At 48.5% G+C, this 23,556-nt stretch overlaps 12 protein-coding genes across 12 annotated transcripts; 7 read left to right on the top strand and 5 right to left on the bottom strand.

Annotated features, from left to right (window-relative positions):
- Positions 1-870: 870 nt before the first annotated feature.
- Aspvir_002465 (mitochondrial distribution and morphology protein) lies at positions 871-2,754 on the bottom strand (the record flags this gene model as incomplete). Its single annotated transcript, XM_043274064.1, is given in 4 exon segments — positions 871-1,002; positions 1,061-2,286; positions 2,347-2,739; positions 2,751-2,754. The coding sequence occupies 4 exon segments, from the start codon at positions 2,752-2,754 to the stop codon at positions 871-873; spliced, it is 1,755 nt and encodes a 584-aa protein (XP_043129999.1).
- Positions 2,755-3,534: 780 nt separating this feature from the next.
- Positions 3,535-4,428, top strand: Aspvir_002466 (pre-rRNA-processing protein PNO1; the record flags this gene model as incomplete). The annotated part of the gene is made up of 3 exons (XM_043274065.1): positions 3,535-3,613; positions 3,663-4,315; positions 4,372-4,428. The coding sequence occupies 3 exons, from the start codon at positions 3,535-3,537 to the stop codon at positions 4,426-4,428; spliced, it is 789 nt and encodes a 262-aa protein (XP_043130000.1).
- A 233-nt stretch (positions 4,429-4,661) lies between these two features.
- On the bottom strand, positions 4,662-5,505 carry prs3 (proteasome core particle subunit beta 6; the record flags this gene model as incomplete). Its single annotated transcript, XM_043274066.1, has 2 exons — positions 4,662-5,349; positions 5,408-5,505. The coding sequence occupies 2 exons, from the start codon at positions 5,503-5,505 to the stop codon at positions 4,662-4,664; spliced, it is 786 nt and encodes a 261-aa protein (XP_043130001.1).
- Positions 5,506-5,921: 416 nt separating this feature from the next.
- Positions 5,922-6,735, top strand: Aspvir_002468 (HCNGP domain-containing protein; the record flags this gene model as incomplete). The annotated part of the gene is made up of 3 exons (XM_043274067.1): positions 5,922-6,005; positions 6,059-6,110; positions 6,173-6,735. 3 exons carry the CDS (start codon positions 5,922-5,924, stop codon positions 6,733-6,735), a joined length of 699 nt encoding a protein of 232 aa, XP_043130002.1.
- Positions 6,736-7,253: 518 nt separating this feature from the next.
- On the top strand, positions 7,254-8,157 carry pre4 (proteasome core particle subunit beta 7; the record flags this gene model as incomplete). Its single annotated transcript, XM_043274068.1, has 3 exons — positions 7,254-7,283; positions 7,342-7,489; positions 7,553-8,157. The coding sequence occupies 3 exons, from the start codon at positions 7,254-7,256 to the stop codon at positions 8,155-8,157; spliced, it is 783 nt and encodes a 260-aa protein (XP_043130003.1).
- Positions 8,158-8,358: 201 nt separating this feature from the next.
- Positions 8,359-9,340, bottom strand: Aspvir_002470 (fumarylacetoacetate hydrolase family protein; the record flags this gene model as incomplete). Its single annotated transcript, XM_043274069.1, has 2 exons — positions 8,359-8,491; positions 8,577-9,340. 2 exons carry the CDS (start codon positions 9,338-9,340, stop codon positions 8,359-8,361), a joined length of 897 nt encoding a protein of 298 aa, XP_043130004.1.
- Positions 9,341-11,057: 1,717 nt separating this feature from the next.
- On the top strand, positions 11,058-11,630 carry Aspvir_002471 (Hsp20/alpha crystallin family protein; the record flags this gene model as incomplete). Its single annotated transcript, XM_043274070.1, has 1 exon — positions 11,058-11,630. The coding sequence occupies one exon, from the start codon at positions 11,058-11,060 to the stop codon at positions 11,628-11,630; it is 573 nt and encodes a 190-aa protein (XP_043130005.1).
- A 1,416-nt stretch (positions 11,631-13,046) lies between these two features.
- On the bottom strand, positions 13,047-15,251 carry Aspvir_002472 (uncharacterized protein; the record flags this gene model as incomplete). The annotated part of the gene is made up of 1 exon (XM_043274071.1): positions 13,047-15,251. One exon carries the CDS (start codon positions 15,249-15,251, stop codon positions 13,047-13,049), a length of 2,205 nt encoding a protein of 734 aa, XP_043130006.1.
- Positions 15,252-17,865: 2,614 nt separating this feature from the next.
- On the top strand, positions 17,866-18,861 carry Aspvir_002473 (ATG3/ATG10 family protein; the record flags this gene model as incomplete). The annotated part of the gene is made up of 4 exons (XM_043274072.1): positions 17,866-17,988; positions 18,130-18,249; positions 18,308-18,526; positions 18,595-18,861. The coding sequence occupies 4 exons, from the start codon at positions 17,866-17,868 to the stop codon at positions 18,859-18,861; spliced, it is 729 nt and encodes a 242-aa protein (XP_043130007.1).
- A 50-nt stretch (positions 18,862-18,911) lies between these two features.
- Positions 18,912-19,608, bottom strand: Aspvir_002474 (U2 snRNP complex subunit MSL1; the record flags this gene model as incomplete). Its single annotated transcript, XM_043274073.1, has 3 exons — positions 18,912-19,208; positions 19,265-19,478; positions 19,535-19,608. 3 exons carry the CDS (start codon positions 19,606-19,608, stop codon positions 18,912-18,914), a joined length of 585 nt encoding a protein of 194 aa, XP_043130008.1.
- A 336-nt stretch (positions 19,609-19,944) lies between these two features.
- Aspvir_002475 (WD40 repeat domain-containing protein) lies at positions 19,945-21,237 on the top strand (the record flags this gene model as incomplete). The annotated part of the gene is made up of 4 exons (XM_043274074.1): positions 19,945-20,167; positions 20,237-20,823; positions 20,882-21,122; positions 21,197-21,237. The coding sequence occupies 4 exons, from the start codon at positions 19,945-19,947 to the stop codon at positions 21,235-21,237; spliced, it is 1,092 nt and encodes a 363-aa protein (XP_043130009.1).
- Positions 21,238-21,834: 597 nt separating this feature from the next.
- Positions 21,835-23,150, top strand: Aspvir_002476 (lipase family protein; the record flags this gene model as incomplete). Its single annotated transcript, XM_043274075.1, has 2 exons — positions 21,835-22,113; positions 22,182-23,150. The coding sequence occupies 2 exons, from the start codon at positions 21,835-21,837 to the stop codon at positions 23,148-23,150; spliced, it is 1,248 nt and encodes a 415-aa protein (XP_043130010.1).
- Between the last annotated feature and the right edge of the window lie 406 nt (positions 23,151-23,556).

The raw sequence follows: 23,556 nt of genomic DNA on the forward strand, positions 1-23,556 counted from the left end.
CAAGTCAGCATGAGGAGGGTGAGGAGCCGGGCAAATAATGATTCGACACTAAGGAAAGCCGGTCGGCAAAGACTTAGGGGTTGGCGCCAGGGGTCGCACTTGAGGACAAATAATGAATGGCTATTGATCAAGCTCCATTTAATTAGTATCCGTGTGCTAAGTTTGTCGTATTCAATGCGTTGCCAGTGTTGAAATATCTCAGGCTGGCATCACTCAGATGAAATTAGGGATACATGATAAAGACATGGTCTTTCCCAAAAGAAGAAAATAGCACAATGCCTATCCATTGAGAAGTATTAGTCTGGCAATTAGTCAGATCTAGGGCAATAGTGATAATGATTTATTATTATTATGGGGGTGCTTTAATCATGATTGTTACCCTATAAATGATTTATGGCATGCTCTGGGGCAAGGGAGCCATATTACTCTATAATGACTTCTATAACTTTGACATACTCTGTTGCTATTCACTGATACGGAGAAGGGAGGACGACATCTCTTGCGTTTTGTGCAAGTTATCTTCTACCATCTAAGGTCATCATTACTGAAACAACACCGGCACCTGTAAATTCTTTTTGATGCTTAGACTGTGCCTTTCTCAGAATCTTGGCCATTAATAGCTGTAGAAGCTCAGAGCTCAACACAGAGACAGAGTAAACAAGTCCTAAAAAGGAGAAAGCAAGAGTTTGCTCTAAACAGTAAGTGTTTAACAGGGAGAAGAACTAGACACAGGCCTGATCTACCTTTCGAGGGCTTGATATGAAAATGGAGGGGATTGTCTCTATAACGCCCCGTGCCGCAATGATCTGCCGTCCTTCCCAGAAACCCAGTGTAACGCCATAGAAATACATAAGAAGATACATACATAAATCATGCTATGTTTCCAGCCATTCCCATGAATATTGCCTGAGCGGCCAGCTGAAGAGACCAGAAGCCAACCTTCTTGAAACGCCGTTTGCGCGCTTGATCATCAACCACATCCCGCGCAAACGCATCATATACCTAGAGAAAACAAAATGAATCAGTATGTATAAATACCAATCGCGCGTGGAAGGCTTACCGCGGCCGAAAGGTCATCCATGAGCCCGCTGTCAAAGGTCGTCCAACTACCGTCAAAGTCCGCAAGTCGTTTGACAAGACGGCAATGAATGGGAATGAAAGTTCGCCTCGAATTGATGTAGGCCACAATGGGGCGTATCAGCGCATTGTTTATGTACGAAAGATCTCGGGTAAACAAAGGCACCACTGCCCTAACATTGTTCAACTGAAGCCGCAGATCAGTGACTAAAAAGCGTCTGTCGTCGCTCGAAGCAGTATCGTCCATTCCAGATTCACGGCGTGAGTCTGACTCATGATATTGGTTGGATGTGACGGTTGCTTCTAACCGATCGTAAAGGCCGGCCATTACTTGCGCCAGACTTTCATCATTTTCAGCCGGAAACATTATGTCGGCAACGATATCAACGCTTCCCTCATGTATCCAGGAAAAGGGACCTTGTACCCCCCGATTGAGATGATCGATGTTTAGCCCATCGATGCGTATCCTGCTGTGCTTTTTCCATGGGCTGGGTTTGCCATCCGCCTCAACGTTATTATCCATCTCGGCGCCCGCAAAGCTGTGACTTTGCCGCGGGTGGATAGTGAACAAGGAATTGTCGAAAGACCCTGTCATCATGTTCGCCGACATGAAGTCATAGAGAAGCCATTGCTTTCTCAGTTGTGGAAGATCGCATGAGAATATACTCACAGAGAAAGGCCTGAAGTTACCCGGCTGGTAGACCGTAACAAGGACATCGCTCATCTTGAACGAGCCAATCTCAAAGTCTCCAGGGTTATGTTCGTGCCGATAAGATTTTGGATCCAAATGGTCGTCCGACCAATGAACAGATCTTCGGTCGACAACTCCTCGAATTCCCTTGACCTCGACATCACGCAGAAGCCCTTTTCCATTGATCCATTTTGTGAAAGACAATGTAACGTTAACTGTTTCAATGGACACGTCAAACTGCGTGTAATTCGTATCCTCCTCATCGGGTATCGATTGCTGATCCGCAAATGGCTCAGGGCTAGAGATTCCGCTCAGGGCGGCAGCGGCAGCCACGGCAGCTGCAGTCTTCGACGAACCCTTACTGACGTGTCCTGTTCCCTGTCCCGGTCGTCTTGAGACGAACACGTTTTTGAACGTTATGACGCCGTCCCTCCATTTAGGAACAATGGCGGATTCAAAGACAACCTTCACTCCCGATGATTTGGTGAGGTAATTGCCCACCCACCCTGCCAGTGTTTCTTATAAGTGTTAGCACATATAGATCGAGTTAGACCGTCAGTCAATGCCTTGACACATACCTTGTGCCAACACCGTATTTATCGCGATTATCAGCAGCGAAACGAACGTGGTGGTCCCTAGGACGATCCATACAACATGACCCAGCAGGACCCATGAAAAGAGTGCAGTAATCTCGTCAAAATTGAAGGGACGAACGCTACGGATAGAGAACCACTTGAATCGTACTTTCAAACGAGACCAAAAGCCATTGGCTGCAGCTAGCAGTTCTTCTTTCGTAGGCCGATGCAAATGTGACATGTGGGGCAGACGGTTCATGATGTGCCGGCTTGTGAATCCCTCAAAGTGCTCCTCTTTTAACTTCAAATTCCCAGACCGAGCATCGCTATGCGCAGTTTCCCGAGACGGAGAGGGAGAAGTATTCTTATCATTACCAAGCGGCTCATTCGGGTGCTCTGACTTTGACCCATCATCCCTGTTTGTGTGCAAACCTCTTTTCCATGTGTATAGGGACGCGCAAACAAATTTCCTATCGAGTAAGTGACTTTGCGTGATGAATTTTTCAGGGCCAATTGCGCAAGATGTCCCAGCCTCTACTGCACATGGACTTGGGGAAACCCCGAGCATAAGAAAGCCACCAGATGCAAAGCGCTTGGTAATATGTCTCGTCCGCGGCGGCAATGACGATATCTTCCGCACATGGGCATTGAAAAGAAATCTTCGGAACCAATTTGCTGTTTTCGGTGACTCGAAGAAAAAGGTCATGCGGCTGTTCCGGAGCTCACGCCCAAGCAGAGGATGAGCTGTGTCCCAGATACTGGTGTACAGCCTGCGTCCGAAGTTGAAGGACATGATTCCCGTCACATTCTGAACATTTTCTTATAAGAAGTCAGTCCACAGAAACAGGATGTAGAAATAACCTCCGTAGTATAAAAGGCTGCAAAGGTTAGAAGCAAAATAAGGTGGGAAATACTTGGACTTAAGTTCCACAATGAAAAGTAGAGATGTAAATATGACACATTTTGAGAAGCTTCTCGCCTGCCCAGACGTGAATCTTTCCATGAAATCATCCCGCACACCAGATGTTTGTCTCGTTTGCAACTAAAAAATCCACGACCCACATGCAACATTTCCCTACCACTGCCCATAAAATTTGCGATAACAAGCCCCTCAAGTGATCGTCTGCGAATCCTATCTAATCCTATCTACAGAGATTCAATACTTGAGATAGCGATAGATAGACGACGAGAATGCCAGCACCGACAGCGCTTCTTCGAAAGTCTGATGAGCCACTCTCGGCCGAAGAGCCATCTTTGGCTTTTTCTTCAGGTTTGTTCAGTCACTGACTCGATCTGTACATTCGCCTAACAGTCTCAAGAGCAAGACGATGAGATTTTGATAGATGCACAAGCATCCGGCCAGGTAGAAGCGGTAGCATCATCTCTGATTCCCGTCGAGTCTACCCAGGACAGCAACATGCGCATTGATGAAGAAAGCCGACCAGTGTTTACACCAATAGCGGATGCCGGGACCGTGCTGCGAGTTGAAACTCGAAAGGTGCCAGTTCCTCCTCACCGTATGACGCCCTTAAAGGCGAATTGGCCCAAGATCTACCCGCCCCTGGTTGAGCATCTCAAACTACAAGTGCGAATGAACATCAAGAACCGAGCGGTCGAACTGCGTACCTCTAAATTTACCACCGACACGGGAGCGTTACAGAAAGGCGAAGATTTCGTAAAGGCGTTCACCCTTGGATTTGATGTCGACGATGCCATTGCCTTATTGAGGCTTGACGACCTGTATATTCGCTCATTTGAGATCCGTGATGTCAAGGCTTCGTTGAACGGAGAACATCTCAGTCGCGCTATTGGGCGAATTGCGGGCAAGGATGGGAAGACCAAGTTTGCCATCGAAAACGCAAGCCGAACACGGGTTGTGCTTCAGGGTACGAAAGTTACCATTTTGGGCAGATTTAGAGATTTGGGGATCGCCCAAGAAGCCATTGTTTCTCTAATCTTGGGTAGTCCTCCGGTAAGTCGTGTTGCGTCATATTTCCCGTCTCAAGAGCAACTGCTAATACATAATAGGGTAAGGTGTATGGAAACTTGCGTAAAGTGGCGTCTCGCATGAAGGAGCGATTTTGATACCTATATTCGATTCTTTTGTTATTTTCTTCTTCGGTTTGACGACAACTTTACTTGGCATGACATAGGCGTTTAGGGTTATGGTAGCCAGTGTTCGAATGCGATACATTTGATGTGATGTTTATAAAAAAAGTTGTCCCAAGCAAAGATATGCCCTCTCATGCTGTCATGACATATTTGGATGGACTGTTATGAGTAAAACAGAACAAACAAGTGAGGGTACAGTAACCCCTCTAGTCTTTCTTCAAAGGTGTATAGATCTCCTCTATCCCACTCTGGGTGATCACCATCATCTGTAATCCATCTCCAACTTCGATATGCCTCTCAACAGCACTAGTGAATGCGTCCCGAACTAGTTGTTCGACCGTCGCCCTTGGTAATGGCTCCGCCTTCTTCGGCTCAAGGGCATGCCCTTCCCCGCTGCCTGGGATGTACTGATTCTTGAAATTAACTTGATTGTCCAAGAATGGCATGATCAAGCTCGCTGCCGACCCAGCTGCTCGGCATTGCTCCCTTTCGTACGAGCCTACTGGATCGTAGCTGTACAGCGCCCCTTTACCTTCCTCGTCCAAGCCTGCGAGGATCGCATGGACATAGTAAGGAAAGAATCGCTTCTGGTAAAGAATAGTCGATAGCCGCTGAGCACAAGCTCGTACAGACATGGGCTTTCCATGCTGGTACTTGTACATCTTTACCACCGCATCTAGCCGCTCCTTGAGTGCTTGGCCATCTGCGGCGAAACCCACGACCGAGAGCAAAATGTTGGCACCCTCCCCTGTCTCAGCATCACCTCCAATCTTGAAAACCTTTGGAACGTAGCGAGAATTAATGTTGTAACCCGCAACAGAACGAGTGTCACCCGCTAGAATCGCAAAATCGGAACCTGTGATACCCAGGGTAGAGCCGCCATTGTCGGTATATCTTAGATAAGAAGTCAGTGATGGTTCAGATAATCATTTAGCATGATCCTGTTACATACGGGTAGAATGAGTGTTCTCTGACTGCGGCGCTGCTTGGTTGAGCAAAGGAATATCCGATGGCCTCACTTTGAGGGTCGTGAGCCATGATCGAGGCCATCTTCGTTGAGAATTGGCTTAATGAATGCGAAAGCGAAAGAAGGTCAGATGTATGATCTTATGGACACAATGGCTGCTGTATCGTAAGTTGTGCGATCTTGAGGGTGAGTGTGGTTGTGGTGAGGATGAAGGTTGGTCATTAAGTATTAAGGTATCTGACGCGATGCTGTAGCTGCCTTCTGCTTAGCTAATTCCATAGCTTCCGCCACAGGTGGCTTGATGTGGCTGATTTGCTTGAGTTGGTTAAACTGGAACATAATAATGAACACCGGAAATAATCAAACATAGCTTTTGCTAATTTGAGTCGCAAGTATCCTCTCTGAATTGATTTATTCGGTGAAGGGTTTAATCCTGTGCACCGGTAAGAAACAGCCGGTTAAGGAGCCTCTTGAACAGCATCCCTACACTCCTTGAAGAATGACGAGCTTGCTGGGTCTCGGCGGATATCAAAGCAGTAGCGAGGATGAGGGTGAACCCAGACATTCTTCACCAACGCCGAATGTATAGGCTTTGGATTGCTAGTCTGATATCCGTTCGCTAATATTGAATTTCAGATCCAGCACAATGACCAGGGAACTAAAGCATCAAAGACCACAGGTCGTATAAGTAAGCCTCCGTCTTCTCCCGGGTATTCTCTAGCTGGAGCAAAGCCTAATGTTACGATATAGCTCAAACGGGAAACACCAACAACCATAATCTAACAAATGAAGCTCCTCTCAAGGCACTTAGTGGACCCATTATGGGACCGCTACACGATGAAGCGCCGTCTTCCGCAGACAAACTTCCAATTGATGCGCAATTGTCCCCTACCTCAGCAGCACGCACATTGATTCATGATCTAACTCTACCTCCCGTGGCGAATCTGGACATTCCCCCGTCTCCGCCTGGTTCACCGGAGCCCATGGCTAATGCGAAGTTTGCCCATTTTCTCTCATTGAAAAAGCAAGGTACACATTTTAATGAGAAGTTAGCAAATTCATCGTCACTCAGAAACCCCAGTCTCCTACGAAAGTTGATGGATCATGCAGGGATTGACGAGCAAGCGCAATACAATACTTCTTTGCCTGCTGAGTTGTGGAATCCCACTGGTTTACCGAGTTGGGGTTACAAGGAGGAACTGTTGAAGTCACAGAAAGAAAGTAACTACGAGTTCGAAGAAAGGAGGCGTACGGGACAGAGGGAAACCATTGATTTCGTGCCTTCCGTCACCATGGACTCCAGCATTACGTGACCTATCTGTGTATAGATATGTAGAAGCAATTGGGAAAAGCATAAACTTTTCAAAAATCCAGAGTACTTTGCATTGAAAAAGTAGCTAGGAAGAGATCAGCGGATCATCTAAGATTCTTCCAGGAATCCTACACATATGCGAATTGGTTCATAGAGATATATCCACTATCCTATCATGTTTATCAAACTCTCTTTTGATCTCATGATTTTAATGGCATTTATGGTGAGGACAACATGCTTTGTATGGAGTGACGCTGTTATAGTATTGAGGAATTCAACGTCTAGGCGCGTGGCCATGTCCAATGGCGGGTGACATAAGGCGCTAACGTAACCAGAGCTCCGTAAGCTCTCCTGCCTAGCTCGACCGAACCCTGCATCATCGCATTCCTGATAACTGTCTAACCGCCTTACTCCTGCTAAATAAGCTGCGCACCTCTTCTTGCTCCATTTACATTCATTCCACCTCGACTGAATTTAGCTCGTACCCTCTCCACGAAACGCTCAAGTGTAGCTTTCATCATGAATCATTTTCCTGAAGCCTGGGGCCGAGTGAGTACCCCATTCCCCCAGTTCTTATTGTAGTACTAATAAGTCTCCTTCTCAAAAGCCAAGAGACGATGTATATGGACCTTACAATCCGTCATACCTTCAGACTTCTGGCCTCAAGTCACATACACAGTCTCCGGCTGTGACGGGCACGTCGGTAGTAGCGGTCAAGTTCAATGGAGGAGTTGCAATCGCCGCCGATAATTTGGGTACGTAGAAGGGGAGATCTGCTTTGCGGCATACACACAACTGACCGAAGATCCTGTCGATAGCATCGTATGGCTCTCTTGCTCGGTTCTCCGACGTCAAGCGTCTACGTGTATTTGGTGAATCTGCTGTCATCGGATTCAGTGGTGACGTGTCTGATATGCAGCATATCGACCGCCTTTTGGAGTCAATTGACATCCGGGAGAATTACTCGACCCATGGCAACACGCTGAATGCGAAAAATCTGCATACCTACTTGTCCAAGGTTTTCTACAAGCGACGTTCTGAGTTCAACCCACTGTGGAATCAAGTCCTTGTTGCTGGGTTCGACGGTAACAACCAGCCTTTCTTGAGCTCTGCAGATTTGCTCGGAACAACATTTTCAGCCCCACACCTGGCTACTGGATTCGGTGCCCATCTCGCTGTTCCGATCCTGCGTCGACTGTTTCCCGAGGAAAGGCCTGTTGAAGAGATCACCAAGGAAGAGGCGGTGAAGGCGTTGAAAGAGTGTCTCAAAGTTTTGTGGTACAGAGATGCACGGAGTCTCGACAAATTCTCGTTGGCAGTGATTACGAAGGAAGGAGTGGAGATGCATGAGGACCAGAAGATTGAGAAGCAGAGCTGGGCATTCGCCGAATCCATCAGGGGATACGGAGCTCAGGTCAACTGATTTTTGAACGGGAGTTCATCGCTTGAGACTCACTGGAGTGATAGAGTCCATAAGAGGATGACGCTATGATAAGGGCCTAGCATCCTGAACGATCTCTAGAAACACTGATGATATCTAACATTTCAATTATGCTATTCACTCAGCTTTGCAAGTCATTTACAGATCTGTCGTAATCGAAGCCTAGAGGGAACATGGTTCCCCTTAAAGCTTAGCAGAGGGCCTGTCAAAGACAACTTGGTTCACGCATGATCCCACTCCTTCGAGAGACACTTCAACCTGATCACCGTCTTTCAGCCAAAGGGCGGGCTTTCGGCCCATGCCCACGCCCTGCGGGCTGCAATTAGGCAAAAGGTTAGCTTCCCTCAATCATATAGTGTATCAAGAAATGAAAATAATGAAATCGTAAGGCAAAAACTCACGTTCCGGTGAAGATCAGATCCCCCGGTAACAGGGTGGTGCCTTGAGACAAAAATGCCACAACCTTCGCAACGCTGAAAATCATGTCCTTAGTAGAGGAAGACTGAACGACCTGGCCATTGAGCTTCGTCGAGATATGAAGTGCGTTGGGATCACGGATCAGCCGCGAGGACACGATGCCTGGTCCAAACGGCGCCCAGCCATCGAAACCTTTCCCAAGACCCCATTGACCGCCCCCTCGCTTGATCTGCCAATCCCGATGAGAGACATCATTACCCACGGCGTAGCCCAGCACGTGGTCTAGAGCCCGGTTCTCAGGGACATCTTTGGCTTCCTTGCCGATGACGATAACGAGTTCACATTCGTAGTCGAGACCTTCGCCTTCTTGCGCCATAGTAGATATCGGAATGATATGTGTGGGGCCCGCGATGGACGTGATGGGTTTGTAGAATAGAACGGGATATTTTGGGATGGGGAGGTTGGACTCTTTCGCATGTTGCTCATAGTTCAAACCCAGGCAGCGGACCGTCCTAATATCTTTCCTGGCCAGAGGCGCAAGAAGCATCTTAACCTCGGAGACCTTGTCTGTGACACAGTGCTGACCGAAGATGTCACCTTGGATCACCTTTGCCTTGGTCACTTTGGCAAGGTCGCTGACGCCCGCCGGGAGAATGGCATCACCGTAGTAAACATGGCCGTCTTTGGCCAAGAATCGAATGAGTCGCTGTCCGGAGAATAGCCATATGGATAAGCATTGAACGACCATTCAGTTCTACTACGGGATTGGGCTATTATGAAATAAGGGAAGCAATTGCTGTCCTGCCAGTGAAGTGAAGGGAAAGAAGGCTGGTCTTCGTATGTAGCTGTAAGATAGGACAGATGGCAAATGCGCCATACTTACAGAAAACGTAGACATGTTGACGTCTTCAATTGGTCATAGGAACCAGGTGTATCAATTGGATCTTATAGATAGGCGGGTATATACACTTAGCATGCAGAGTACGTAAACAGGTACGAAGTGGGATAGTTGGTCTAGTTCGGAGATAGACTATCTAGAGTTAGAATATATATACTCGGCACATGGTTTCTCGGCCGGAACAGGAGCTACCTAAGGTAGTAGCCGCTTCCCCCGTCCCCAGACCGGCGGAGGTCGGAAATCTGGACTATAGACTAGATAGTTGCTAAACATTCGGATTTGCTCTCTGTAATATTATGTAGGGTTGTTGGGGATTCATTCACAATTTCACATTTCCGTGCCTGTTTGGCCGCAACTCTTCGAGTATTGCCCCAGTGTGTGGTCTGATCTTGCTTTTTGTTCCGAGGTGTATTCAAGGAATTTGGAGATGCTAAGCTTTCATCCGGAACTATCTTCGGGGGCCAATGGCCGCTTGATCGTCAAAACCAGGTTCTCGAGGACAACCAACATTCATGACTCAACTTCGTTCGAACATCAGACTAGGACTGTCCGTACTAAGCTCTCCAGTCAAATTATAATACGCCATCTGAACCGATGGCCCGTCTATCAGGTCTTCAGAGGGAGGTCCTGTCCCTCTATAGAAAGTGTCTGAGAGAAATCAGGAAAAAGCCTTCAGTGAGTCTCCTCCTTAAAGCACACTTTATATGACTGAGTGACTAGGCTACATGATGAACCCGCCAATATAGCATTCTTCTTGGCTGATTGAACGGATACTGTAGGAAACAAGGAGCAATTTCAAAGCGTACACAAGGTATATCAAGAAGAGATTCTAGCAGTGTGTTTGACAGAGATCTTGAATGCACGCAATCCCGAGTCCAATAAATCCGCTAACTCCCCCACAGAGCAGAGTTTCGAAAGAACATGTCTGTCAGCAAGAAGGACTTTAGTGCCATAGAATATCTACTGCGCAAAGGGAACAGGCAGCTTGAGATGTATTCATCCCCTGGTATCCGAAACATCCGGTAATCGCGGCGCGCGTTCAGCTATGAAATGTTCGCGATCAACAATCAGAAGCATCGATCTCCCCGGCTATCCTCAAAGCAAACTACCAACGACCATGACGATGCAAATGTACGATCGGCGTCATTGGATTAGGACAGCCTGCTCCGATGCATCAAGAATCTCGCGCAGATCACGTGACTTATCTGAACGTCGAAGGTTCTCGCATCTTCCGAGGCAATTCCATCAATTCATCCGCGAAACCTCGAGAGGCAGCTCGAGAATTCGAGTCGTCGCATCGACAGCCAGGAAATGCCGGTAGCTTCTAGACACCCATTACGTCTCGACAACATGGAGATACCAGTGCTTTCTAGAATAGCATTCGACCATTATAAAATAGTCACTCAAAGCCTCTTGAATGCAGAGCATCAGATTACAGATAAACATTGTTGAACACAAAGCAAGATCCTAATACATTCTTCAAGCTACCTTCGTTGTCGCTCTTAGCCACCAGTTGCAATTTTCTGGAATAACACAACACTACTTGTTTGTCCTACTACTACCAAACATGGCATTCCCACGCTTTTCGACCGACCTGGCTCCCTTGTTCCAGCTCTTGGATGACTACGATGCTCATCGTACCTATCGCCCAAAGAGCAAGGTCACACCTGTCCGGACATTCGCACCCAAGTTCGATGTGTGCGAGTTCCCAGATGGATATCGTCTCGACGGAGAACTTCCCGGCGTCAACCAGAGCGACATCGAGATCGAGTTCAGTGACCCACAGACTCTTGTGATCAAGGGTCACGTAGAACGCAACTACGACAACACCGCTACCGAGACGGGGGACGACAGCTCATCCACAAAGTCCCGCCAACCTACAGTTGAAGACGAGACTGAAGAGGGCACTGCCTCCTCATCGCCAGCTAAGCCAGCTGAGCAGTCTGTTACAAATTCAGAGATGCAGACAAACTACAAGTTCTGGGTCTCTGAACGCTCAATTGGCGAGTTCCAACGAACCTTTGCCTTCCCAACCAGAATCGACCAAGATGCCGTCAAGGCAAGTCTGAGAAACGGAATCCTCTCGATAGTTGTTCCGAAGGAGGCGGCGCCAAAGTTGAAGAAAATCCGCGTTGAGTAAAACAGACAATCAGCGACAACTCTACGTTCGCGGTTTTCTCATGACGTGTTTCCTGCTTCGAATGCGCCTGTACTCGTCCGACGTCTTTGGCTGGCCTAACGACGATATGCAATGATTGATGCTTTTTTCGATTATGTCTTGTGCACAATGCAGACGTATAAATGCCGGCTTGGATGTTTTCATCCTCCAATACTACTTAATGTCCTGGATGAATGATAGTTATGGTATCTTCATAATTCTATGAATGAATATTCTTGATTAACTATTTTCCAGTAGGCACATGCTACAGTAAAGTAACTATGAAATCCAGCTCTGCTAAATTATCACTAGCCGGCCTTGCATACTCTAACTATTTTGTCCACTAAGTTACATCCTCAATCTTTGTTCGAGGATTGCGATTGGGGCGACCGCTGTGGTTGAGAAAGATAGAGGTTTATAAGAACCACCAATAACAAACGGTGCAGATCTATGCATATTAGGTATCCAGAAGCCATGGTTTGTTCTTTATACTCTGTACCAACGTCAGTAAACTTGCTCACTGGGTTCTAGAAGGTATGTATGTCATGAGGATATGTAACACTCACCAAGCCTATCCACAACCTGTGCAGTAGGAGGCATTAGCAATTTCTACCATGGGGCTCATCGTCCTGTCCAGGTGATTCTGCAGGATTCAGATAGATCCAATGCGATCCTCGCAATCATCCCGTAAATCCAATCCAGGGGCCTTCACAAAATATCTATTATGTTTTTAAGATCATTTAGTATGGAGGCCATCGGTTTTCACACACTTTGACTCTGAATTTAGATTTGCATGTGGCTTCTGTAAATCCACTCAACACTAATCATACATCATACAACTTCCTTTATGTATTGTTGACATTGGGAACAAATGCTTCACCGCCACATTGTACGTTGACGCAAGAAGTTCCCCATAAATCCGGGTATCTCAAATTTCAGGCCATGATTCACCGGCCGTTGTGACGCTCCAGGATAGCGGTTCTTCGTGTCTTGCATCTTGGCAGAGACGCATAACTGAAGAAAAAGGAAAAAAAAAAAAAAAAGATAGTCGTGAGAGGAAGAAAGAAAACAGACTTTCGCCCAACGCCATCGACTTTGATCCGGTAATGTCAAATGCTCAAGCAAATGCAACGCTGGATATGACTGGGAACGGACGTTTAAAAAGCAGAAAAGATCGTGGAAGCGCCGTATGCCTCCCAGGATACCAAACTACAGAAGAAAACTAATAAAAACATAAACGGGTAATGCTTCGTACGAGATGAGAGCCGAGGAATGAAAGACGTCTAGAGTCAGATCGTCGATAGAAAGTCGAACAGGTTAAAAGAAACTCATGAAATGAAAAAGATATAAGAGAAAGATGGATCGAGAAACGACGCGCGCTTAGGATAGGATGGCGAGTCAAGTGAAAATGAACGGGGATGTTGCCAGGTAGATGTCGGAACGTTTCTGGGCGTGCGGTTTAGCCATCGGCCATCTTCGGTGCTGGAGCTCGATGCCCCGGCTTTGGCCTCTACCGCGTGCTGGTTCCGATGCGCAGGCACTGTGGTTTTGGTGCGCTGAGCTTCCGAAAGTGTCTGAAATAGGAGACACAGGCAAAGGCGGGGCCTCGATTCCCGGTCGTTGCGACCATATCCTGCCCACTGCCTTTCTTTTTGGGCACGTAGCTCGAGTGCTTGCGGATCTGGAGCCCCTATCATGGGCGAAGTTACTTTCAGATGCTGACCTGAGTAGCCTCTTGCTCTGGAATCTGATGTTGTCGACGGCCTCCTTTGTGTGGTCCAATTGGGAGTGACAGGATGGATCACGCGGGTCACTGGGCTGAGCAGTGTGTTCTTTATCTTGAACACCCCTTGCCGCTTCCAGGTCGGAGTGTTCCATCTGAAGTATCGATGAGTGAGGCGTGCGGTTGGCAATCGGCTCAGTGTTGCGCAACTGCGCACAGTAATGAGTTCGAAAGTGGGTGCGATTGGGATTCTGTGGAAAGGAGTACGACGAGCTTCTACTGCGAGAGGATGTTTCTTGAGGTTCATGGCACATTGTACCTGTGCTCGCTTCAGCCATAAAACTCGCCCTGTGGCCCTGAAGGCTCACATGGCGGCGCATTACAAGCTGATTGTCTGGTTCCTCCTGAATTTGGAAAGTCTTCGTGGTGTCACCAAGAGCGAAAGGGTGATAGACCGGAGAACGTCTTGATGCTTGGGAATCTATAGAGGCTCGAGAACGACCGTCCTGCAGAGACCGAACCGAGGTTGCAGAACTGTAGCCGCTATCAGCTTTTCTGTGGAATCTCGGTGATCTCATTGTGCCGGGTTTCTCTGGGGCAGTTGACATCCCTTGGTGGTCAAAGATTTCTCCATCGTCCGCAACTGATATGCCCTCGTCGTCTATTTCCTTGGAGAACAGATACGGGTCTTGACAGTGAGGGTATATACTTATAGGCGACTTCTCGAATGAGAAAGGACTGGCGGGAAAGTCATCGGGTTTCTTCGAGTCGGGCAGCGACGGGATTCTCAACAATGACGCGAGCGGCTTCTTGATAGGTTGCCCTTCTGACGCATCGTGTAGACACTCTTCCACTACTCGACGGACAGAGCGCAAGGTGGCGTTTTCTGGCGATTCCGAGGTAGGGCTTGCGTCTTCATTGTTTTGACCTACATCTGGGTTGCGCCATGATGCTGCTGACTGCACAGCGTTCTCGTCGGCTTCAGGGGCCGAAGTTTGCGCCTCATCTAATCGAAATCGGTCACTTGGGCTCGGCGATGCCGAGCCATTTACAACTCGCAGTGATCCGAGCTTGAGATTGCCCAGATGTGTGTACTCTGAATCGCTCGGAGTAGGTGGTCGGACCTGGGTAGGCCATTGCGTACAGACGACCTCCTGATCTCTAAGTTGAGAATCCACATGACTGAAAGAATGCCCGTATCCCTGGTCGATCGAAGGTGGAAGCCTTCCGATGGCCCCTTTCACAGATCGTCTTGTGGCAACTCCAGGTTTCGTGAGAAGGGATCTTCGGCGCATCAAGGAAAACCCTTGATTGTCCACCATGAAATGCGTGTTGGAAGAGGCTGCCTCTTCAAAGGCTCGATCATGCATGCAGCCTTGGGCTTTGCCCGGAAGTGTGTGCATTGAGTAGGACCTGGTTGGGTGCACAGATTGGACGTATGACAAATGGTGGCTGCTATGCAGTGTTGCTGGTCGCAAAAGGGCCTGTCTAGAAGGTCGAGCAGAGGTTCGCCTGCTCAAAGAGACCGGGGAACCTAAGTCCGTGCATGGGGACTGAGGAGACGACTCGTCTGTTTCCTCAAAGACGACACAGCTCTCGTTGACCTCGTTCGCAAGACCCCACGGCGCGTCAGACTGGGGAGGACGAGACGGAAACGACTGCGACCTCTGCGCGCGATGATATTGAACCGATGGACTAACAGGGATCGTGGTCCCAGTCCATGGGTTCTGCCAGGGAAGGGCGTCGGTAGTGACCGCTGAAGGTTGACAAGGCGAAATTGCGCTTGTGGGGCTTATGGTCGCATTTTTTGCCGGAGGTTTAGAGAGACGGTTGGAGCGGCGACGCTCATCTTTGCTCTGAACAGAGTGGGAGCTTCCCATGACTTGGTGAATGAGATTGAGAGCAGTTCTGGCTGGGAATGACTTCCCAGGCTCAAAGATGTCGTATGAAGGACATGAATTGTTTGTTTGAGCAAAGGCTTCAAATATCAAGACCGATGTTCCAGGTACCTATAGTCCTATACCTGTTTTCGGAGATTATCAAACCGATTATGTTGTAATTGTGACAGCAAATCAATATAACAGGAGATTGGCGCCGATCGGACTTGATCTTCAGGAGTCCAGGACCTGGAATAGATAGGAAACGCAGACAGAACGGCCAACCAAGCTGGGTATTCTGGACCAGATTTGAGAGTTTCCTGTCGCACAGCAGATGCGGCCAGTGAAAGTGCGAAACTATGAGGAGGACAAAAGGTCCCCGATCCCTCTTCTTGCAAGCGCGCGATGTCAGGGGGACTGCCTTGAAACTGGCGTACACCCGTCGAGACAATGCTAGGCCCACTGCGATCGAAAGATCGCCGTATTAGTTTGGCTGTCAAAGAAACAACAATGATGAAAGGAAGTGACCAATCAAGGGCAGAAGTCGAGTATGTCTGGAGCTTGGGATATAAAAGCAGGTTCATGCGGCAAAGCATACGCAGGATCGAGATAGATACAACAGGATTGGAATCAAGGTAGTTGAATAGAAGATAGAAGGTCAAACAACGAAGGTCAGAGAAGGGTATCACCCATAACAACGATAACACGACGAAGGACAATCACGAATTAAGCCCAAACTTTCTCCTGAAGAAACAAAAAGGAATAAACAAGAAGGGGCCGGTGGGGGGAATATTAAGATCCATCGTTGAGCTAGAGAGAGAAATGAGACGCGCTGCCATGAGCCAGAAGCTGCAAAGAATACACAAGCATGACGAATGCGTTTGTACAGCCGCAGGAATAACAGGCAGTGTAGCATCCAACTAGACAGGAAAGGTACCTTGGTCCATACCATACATAGGTAAGGTTAGCGGTAGCAAGTACCTATCTTGCAGTTGCAGGCCGTCCAGAGAGAGACCAGACCAGATGGATCGACAGTCAACGTTGGCTCTTGGCAGCAAGCGGATCCACCGGACAAGGACATTGTCATCCATTCATTCTACTAATCCGATTCATTTTAGAAAAGAAGACGTCAATCTATGGTGCATGGGGAAAAAGTACACGGTTCACCGAGGCCAGGTAGCTTAGATGGGGACAAGAGACGACATCGTCATGGCCGAACACGGACAAAGAAAGTACCTTCGTACAATTATTCCACCTTGTTAGAGAGGTACTTGGTAATTTAATGTAACCATCCACAAGCTGACAGCTACATTCCTAACGATTATCTATGAATCAAGCTCGAAACCAACGGGAAACATGGCAAATTACTGGCTAATGACTGGTTGGTTATTAGAAGTGGGTAAAGGACTAAAGGTACTCTCCTCTTTATCTCACGTTTTCGGATCATCACACCATGAATCCGTGCAACAACAATGTTACTTAGATAGGCTAGCTCAAGAACGACCTTGGAAGTTGGAAGTTGGAACAGTGGGAGTAACAGGACTTGGGAAATTGCGCAGGTAGTCCCCGTTATCTATTCTTGTATTTCTTTCTACCTTTACCTGAATGATAATAGGCAATTAAAGACGGACATTGGAGAGCGTGGTCTAGACGATTGGTTATCAGTTAGTTCATTCAGGTCTTAACTACTAATTGTTAGGTGGTGTGGCGGTGGGAGACACTGAAAACCGAAAGAACATCAAAGGTCGTCGCAAACAGCATGTGCAAGTGAAACAGCCACCGCCTCCACTCCGACTCTCAGAGACATCCATAGATGATAGATCGAGCTCAGATCGTAATCTTCACTGTCATTGGATAAGTGTTACATAGAATCATGCTTACAGAATCTCAGACAAAAGGTGGCTCTGAAGTACCTTCACTATGGGACCCGGTGTGCTGGAGGTCTCGGAATCATAAAGGATAATTTTAGACGAGATTAGATTTTGTGGATAGTTTTAAGATCTCGATTACACAATACCATTGTTGTATTCTTAATCCAATTAATCGTTGAGTCCCGGGTACTGCGTGGTTCGAAACTATTTTCCTCTTACGCCAACTGGCAACTGCTCGCCGCGCATCATCTATTCTATGCTATCCACTTCTTCTCTTCTACGATAAATGCTTTTACGGTGACGACATATCTTGTTTAACCCGAAATGCTATATGAATCATCACCACTGCTAATTACCTAGATACTGGATAGGCAGCAGAAGGAGCATCACTACAGAGTGCAGTCCCTCTCTGCCTACCGTTCGGAAGCTTTCCGTATCCGGAGGTTGTTTTGAACTCTTGGGACGGGGACAGTCTAATGCATACCTACCGCACAGCTGCCTAAGGACTTCTGCAAACAGCAACCTACCTTTGATCAATGCCAGATGCCAGCCCGGAGTTCTGAATGCGTCGTGGGAAATCTGGATTGACAGTGGCAACTGAGTCGGTGTACAGTGCGTCTTCACTCTGCCCTGCAACGCAAGAGCTTCTGCAATCGCTTTTTGTCGGCTACCGAGCAATCTGCCTACCTTAGCTGCCTACCTATCCAGCTTTACCTACACCGCGTCTCTGCTGACCGCGCAGTCGAATGACGTCTCCGTCCAGCCAGGGCCCCCTTTCGGCCTTTCCCTCGCTAACTCCAGAGGAATTCGCCTGCGCCTGTCGCGCCTTCGTGGGTCGACTCCATGATCTGGCCAGCGATCCAGTTCATGTAGGTTGGTCCTCCGTTAGGCTTGTGCAAAAGGTAAGGACTCGCTCTTGAGAGCTCTCTTCTTCAAGCGGTCAATATACTGGACCGTGAGGCTAGACTTTCTGATGTCATTTTTCATCCTTTGCTCTGTCGACCTTCTAGACTACTGGCGCTATTCTCAAAATTTCGCGAAGCATTGAAGACCTCACCGGTCAACACATTGACGACGTCCCTCCAGAACTGGGCGAGTCTCAAGAACCAAATTTGTGCGAAGATGATCCTGTTCGTGGAGAAAGTGCTCCTATGTACATCTGCACTATGATCTGACAGCCAACACCAGGAAGCTCTGATTCGAACAACCCAGACGAGTCCCGGATTACATGTAGATTATGACATCCTTCTCTCCCCCGTATACCGCGTTCCCGTCCTATATTTCCTGTTACGGCGTGATGGTCATCCACAGTCGCTAGAGATAGACGCTGTCTATCACCTTCTGGTACCGGACCAGTACAGAAAGGAACTGCAAAGTGTGGGTGTCATGGGTGGCATTAGTGTTGGCGTAGGTGCATGTGCTTTTATTGTTTTTTTTTCGGCATATCAGATCGTTGCGGAGCTCACACTGCGTAGTATCATCCTGAATCTGGTGTTCCGGCATTCTTCGTTCACCCTTGCAACACTGCCGATGCGATGACGCGAATCGCAGGGTGGCGAAAGATCACTGCCGAAACGTATCTCCTCATCTGGCTTGGGCTGGTAGGCAATTGCGTTGGCCTTCGACTGCCGTGTGAAATTTTCGCAACAGATACGCAAGAACCTTTTCCGGAGTTGAATCAGGCGGATTTTGAAGCAAACGACAAACGATGCTCCAGGAAGTTCTTTAGCGCTCCCTCCTAATACTGATCCCTCTCTCTGAACCGGGGATAGCCGCAAGTGACCATGCGCTCTTAATCTTCATCTGACGAGGCTTCCATTGGCACGTCACTGTCCTCGTCCATCGGTGCCTCTTCTTCATCACTTTCTTCCTCACGAGGCCGCTTAGTTCCATGAGCTGCCTGGGCCTCGCCGTTGACCTGCCCCGCGGGTTTCGGGGGTAGTGCTGTGGATCCAGGGGGACCGCTGAAGATCGATTTCTGGAGATCTGTGGAAGCACCTGTAGCTTGGGCAGTAGTAGCTGCGGGGACGTTGTAGGTCCCTCGTAGCCTGGCGATCACATCCGACGTGCCCTTGGCATAGACAATGTTCTGAAATACACCGTGTTAAGACCAATGGCAAGACCCTCGAATCAAAAAGCACCTACCATTTCTTTCCCGAAGAATTCGAAGCCCTGTAACGCGCGCATAGCTTGTGTGCTAGCCTGGACATCCTTGAACACAATATGCGCTTGACCGCGCATTTTCTCAGTTTTCATGGCCACGACGTCCAAGACAGTACCGTAGGTGGAGAAAAGAGTATAGAGCGACAACCGTAAGTCATACTTCCGGAGTTTGTCTGGGAGATTGGTACAATACAGCCTGATTTTCTGTCAGACAAAACCAATTAGCAGTAGGACCAAGGCAGGGAGACTGACGTTTGGTTCGGTACGCCAGCAGGCACAGATTTGTTCTGATTGCCACCGCGTCCGGAGGCCACTCTTGCAGACATGACTCAAAGAGACAGGGATGTGACCGAAATACTGAGACTTAGTGAGGAGAGGCGTGCGAAAAATTCGAGGAGCTTATGTAGTTACTGTTGAACGCGTTTCAATGCATGGACACCATTCGCCCATCTTTTGCTGTGTGGACGTCCTTAGCTCCTTAATCATGTGATGCATTACCTAATCGCTCCGTCCACTTCATTCGTCATCTTCGCCTGGTCCCCCGCATGGCCATTCGAGGTTGTTGCTCTCCCTACTTTGACTATCCCGTACCGCTTACCACATTCCTAATAAGCATCGTTTTCGCATGACAGTAGAGAGCTCCTCCTGTCGTTCATACTACCATGTCTGCACCTGAGGTCCACCATTTGTTTCACAGTCCAATTGCGGATCATTCCTTCTCAAGCGATAAGAGCACCTTGGCTGTTGCACGCGAGAACAATGTGGAGCTTTATCAGCGAGCAGGCAGCAAATTCTCCTTGACCGATGAACTCAAGGGACATGAAAAGACAGTGACAAGCGTTGATATTGCTCCCAATAGTGGCCGTATCGTCACTTGTTCCCAAGGTACACCATCCATCACAGATCCGCAGCCATCCTGACCCCAGCACCAGCTAACCGACCCCTCGCGTACAGATCGTAATGCTTATGTTTGGGAACAAACTCCGACGGGTTGGAAGCCGACTCTAGTTCTCCTCCGGATCAACCGAGCTGCGACTTTTGTGCGTTGGTCCCCATCAGAGCAGAAATTCGCCGTTGGATCGGGAGCTCGCGTCATTGCCGTCTGCTACTTCGAAGAGGAGAACGACTGGTGGATTTCAAAGCACCTGAAGAAGCCCATTCGGAGCACCATCACTACTCTCGCGTGGCACCCAAACTCCGTTCTGCTTGCCGCGGGTTCGACGGACTCTCATGCACGGGTTTTCTCCAGTTTCATCAAAGGTATTGACACTCGCCCAGAGCCAAGCGCTTGGGGAGAACGTCTTCCGTTCAACACAGTCTGCGGGGAGTTCCTTAACGACTCGGCTGGATGGATCCATGCCGTGTGCTTCTCCCCGAGTGGAAACGCTCTAGCTTTCACTGGACATGACAGCAGTGTCACTGTTGTTTACCCCAGTGCCCCCGAACAACCTCCTAGGGCCATGTTGAGCATTACCACGCGCCTCTTGCCGTTCACTAGCCTGATATGGAATGGGGAGAATGAGATCATTGCCGCCGGTCATGTGAGTGCCTAATGATCATTGTATTAGTGCGGAGTCTATCGTGCTGACCCGTCGCTAGGATTGCGAGCCATTCCGCTTCAGCGGCGATGAGAGCGGGTGGAAGCTGGTAGGTGCTATCGAGAGCAAGACGGGAGCCGGAGCTGGCAGTGTGCGAGACGAGTCGGCCCTCAATATGTTCCGCCAGATGGATCTCAAGGGACAGACTCACGCGGACACACAACTTAAGACGATCCATCAGAACACCATTAACACAATTAGGGTGTATGAAGAGACGGGCGGCGCGGTCCACAAATTTAGCAGTAAGTCATACATGCTCCACTATGAGGCACTCCCGCCTTACCGGAGAAGAGTGTCACTAACGGTTGCGTACTAGCGAGCGGAGTTGATGGTCGTGTCGTAGTCTGGACCATGTAGATGTCCGCCCAGCTTACCATACTTCTTCAACAACGTAGTCGACGTTGTTCTGAAATGACTATCCTAGAGTCCGGCACTCAAATCATTGGACATGGTTGACGTATGACTTAGTTGAACAAGTTTGATATCAACGAGCAATCACCAATTCATACGGCAATCACAGTAGACAACAACCGATATGGATAGGCTTATCAACCTGCAAGAAACATATTTAAATATTCAAGGAGCGTTATGCAGCTACTGGAAATTGTACCTACAAATCTGTACTTTTTCCTCTCCGCGTTATTATCGTTGTTTGTTATTTATAATAGCCCAGAGAGGCAGAGGGACCAGTCATTAGGGGACCGAAGTTGACTGGTACGTCATTGGACTGCTCCGCTAGCACAATTCCGGCAATGGAGACCTGTGGATAATTGGATATGGAGCTGAGTCACCTGACTACCCCGGATTCTCGAAAAACGTCACAAATCACGATGACACATCACGAGCTCCATTGTCACTATCTTCCTTAAACACCCAAGGTCGGAGAGCAAGTGCCTGTCCCGCTGTCGATAGCACACAATAAACGATGTTCTCTAGTCCAGGAGATTGAGACTCATGGCATGGGGCGTTTCTCCAATCATGCTTCGCAAGTATTGCCTGGTCTGTCTCAATATTTTCGCCTGCTTTTCAAGTCTCTTCGTTGTGAGCGTGGATGGCGCAATATTTGGCAGGGATGATGAAGGCCAACAGCAGATATCTGAGGAACTCTTTGGCTCACTTGAAGAGCTCGCACGTATCGTCGATGTCTCGTATTGCGTTGGGACCTCTGAAATTCGGAAGCCATTCAAGTGTCTCAGTCATTGTAGCGAATTCCAGGGCTTCGAACTGGTCACCGTATGTTGAATGTCTCTCACTTACATGTTGCCTTTCTGTTGAAGCCTGATCGCTTACATCCTCTCTAGACATGGAATACCGGCCCTTTCCTCTCCGATTCCTGTGGCTACATAGCCCTCTCCCATGAACCATCCCCGAAGCGCGTCATCGTTGCCTTTCGCGGTACTTATTCGATCGCCAACACGATCATCGATCTATCCGCCTATCCTCAGGCCTATGTACCGTATCACCCCGAAAATGGAAGAGAGTCCGACCATTTACAATGTCGGAACTGCACCGTCCATGCAGGTTTTCTGGCCTCCTGGAGCAACACTCGCGCCATAGTACTCGAGCAGGTAGCCGCGGCAAGGGCCCTGTATCCGGATTACAGCTTGGTTTTGGTCGGTCACTCTCTCGGTGGCGCGGTCGCCGCCCTCGCCGGTGTCGAAATGCAACTGCGCGGATGGAATCCACAAGTGACCACTTTCGGAGAGCCAAGGATCGGAAACAAGGCCTTTGTGGGATTTCTGGATCGAATCTTCGATCTGGATGGCTTGGGAGCTGATGCCCAGGACCCAAGATTTCGAAGAGTCACACATGTCAACGATCCGGTGCCCCTACTCCCATTGCAAGAATGGGGTTATGAGATGCATGCGGGGGAGATATTTATTGCTAAGGAGGAGCTCTCGCCTTTACCCCTTGACATCAGACTATGCCAGGGCGACAACGATGCTCGATGCATTGCAGGAACGGATGAAGCTGTAGGACTGATGCTGAAGGAGTTTGATGATATCATTTTGACCAAGCAATACCTATCCAAACGAGTCCAATCACCCCATCAGGCCGTTTTGGTAGATGGGGATCCTCATAGTGGTGCAAATGCCGATGTTGCCGATCGTGAGCAACTACAGACGCCATTCAGCCTGCCTTGGCATCTAATTCCCTCCAAATACCGACTATGGGAGCTGTTCTTCGCACATCGCGACTATTTCTGGCGGCTTGGGCTTTGTGTACCAGGCGGTGATCCAACTGGCAAGATATCTGACATTCAGAACTAGGTCTCCGAGATCACATAGATCCTTTTTTCAGTGTGGTTGTAATGATTTGGATATGCTATCTAGCGGGATAATAAAAATTTGCCTGCCACTTTCGAACAAGAATTCCTCTGACGCTAGCCAGGCCGAATCTTGCGATATCACTCTGTAGACAGAGAGATGCCGATTTGGGAATGAATCTAGCTTCTACTAGCTCGCGCAATGGACCGGGCATGCTCAATGCTGGTTGTCTGCGCAAAGTCGCTCATCTGAGGGACGAGAGGGGTCCAGAAAAGAACCATGACTGATTTAAAACTTGACTTGAGGCAATCTAATCTCGTCGCTATGAACACATAATATATATTAAGAAAAGACAAAACGACGGTGGAGATTGGGAGAAAGAAAGTCATGCATCATCACATAAAACACT

The sequence above is a fragment of the Aspergillus viridinutans genome (genome assembly GCF_018404265.1).
Source record: "Aspergillus viridinutans IFM 47045 DNA, scaffold_12, whole genome shotgun sequence".
Classification (NCBI taxonomy): Eukaryota; Fungi; Ascomycota; class Eurotiomycetes; order Eurotiales; family Aspergillaceae; genus Aspergillus; species Aspergillus viridinutans.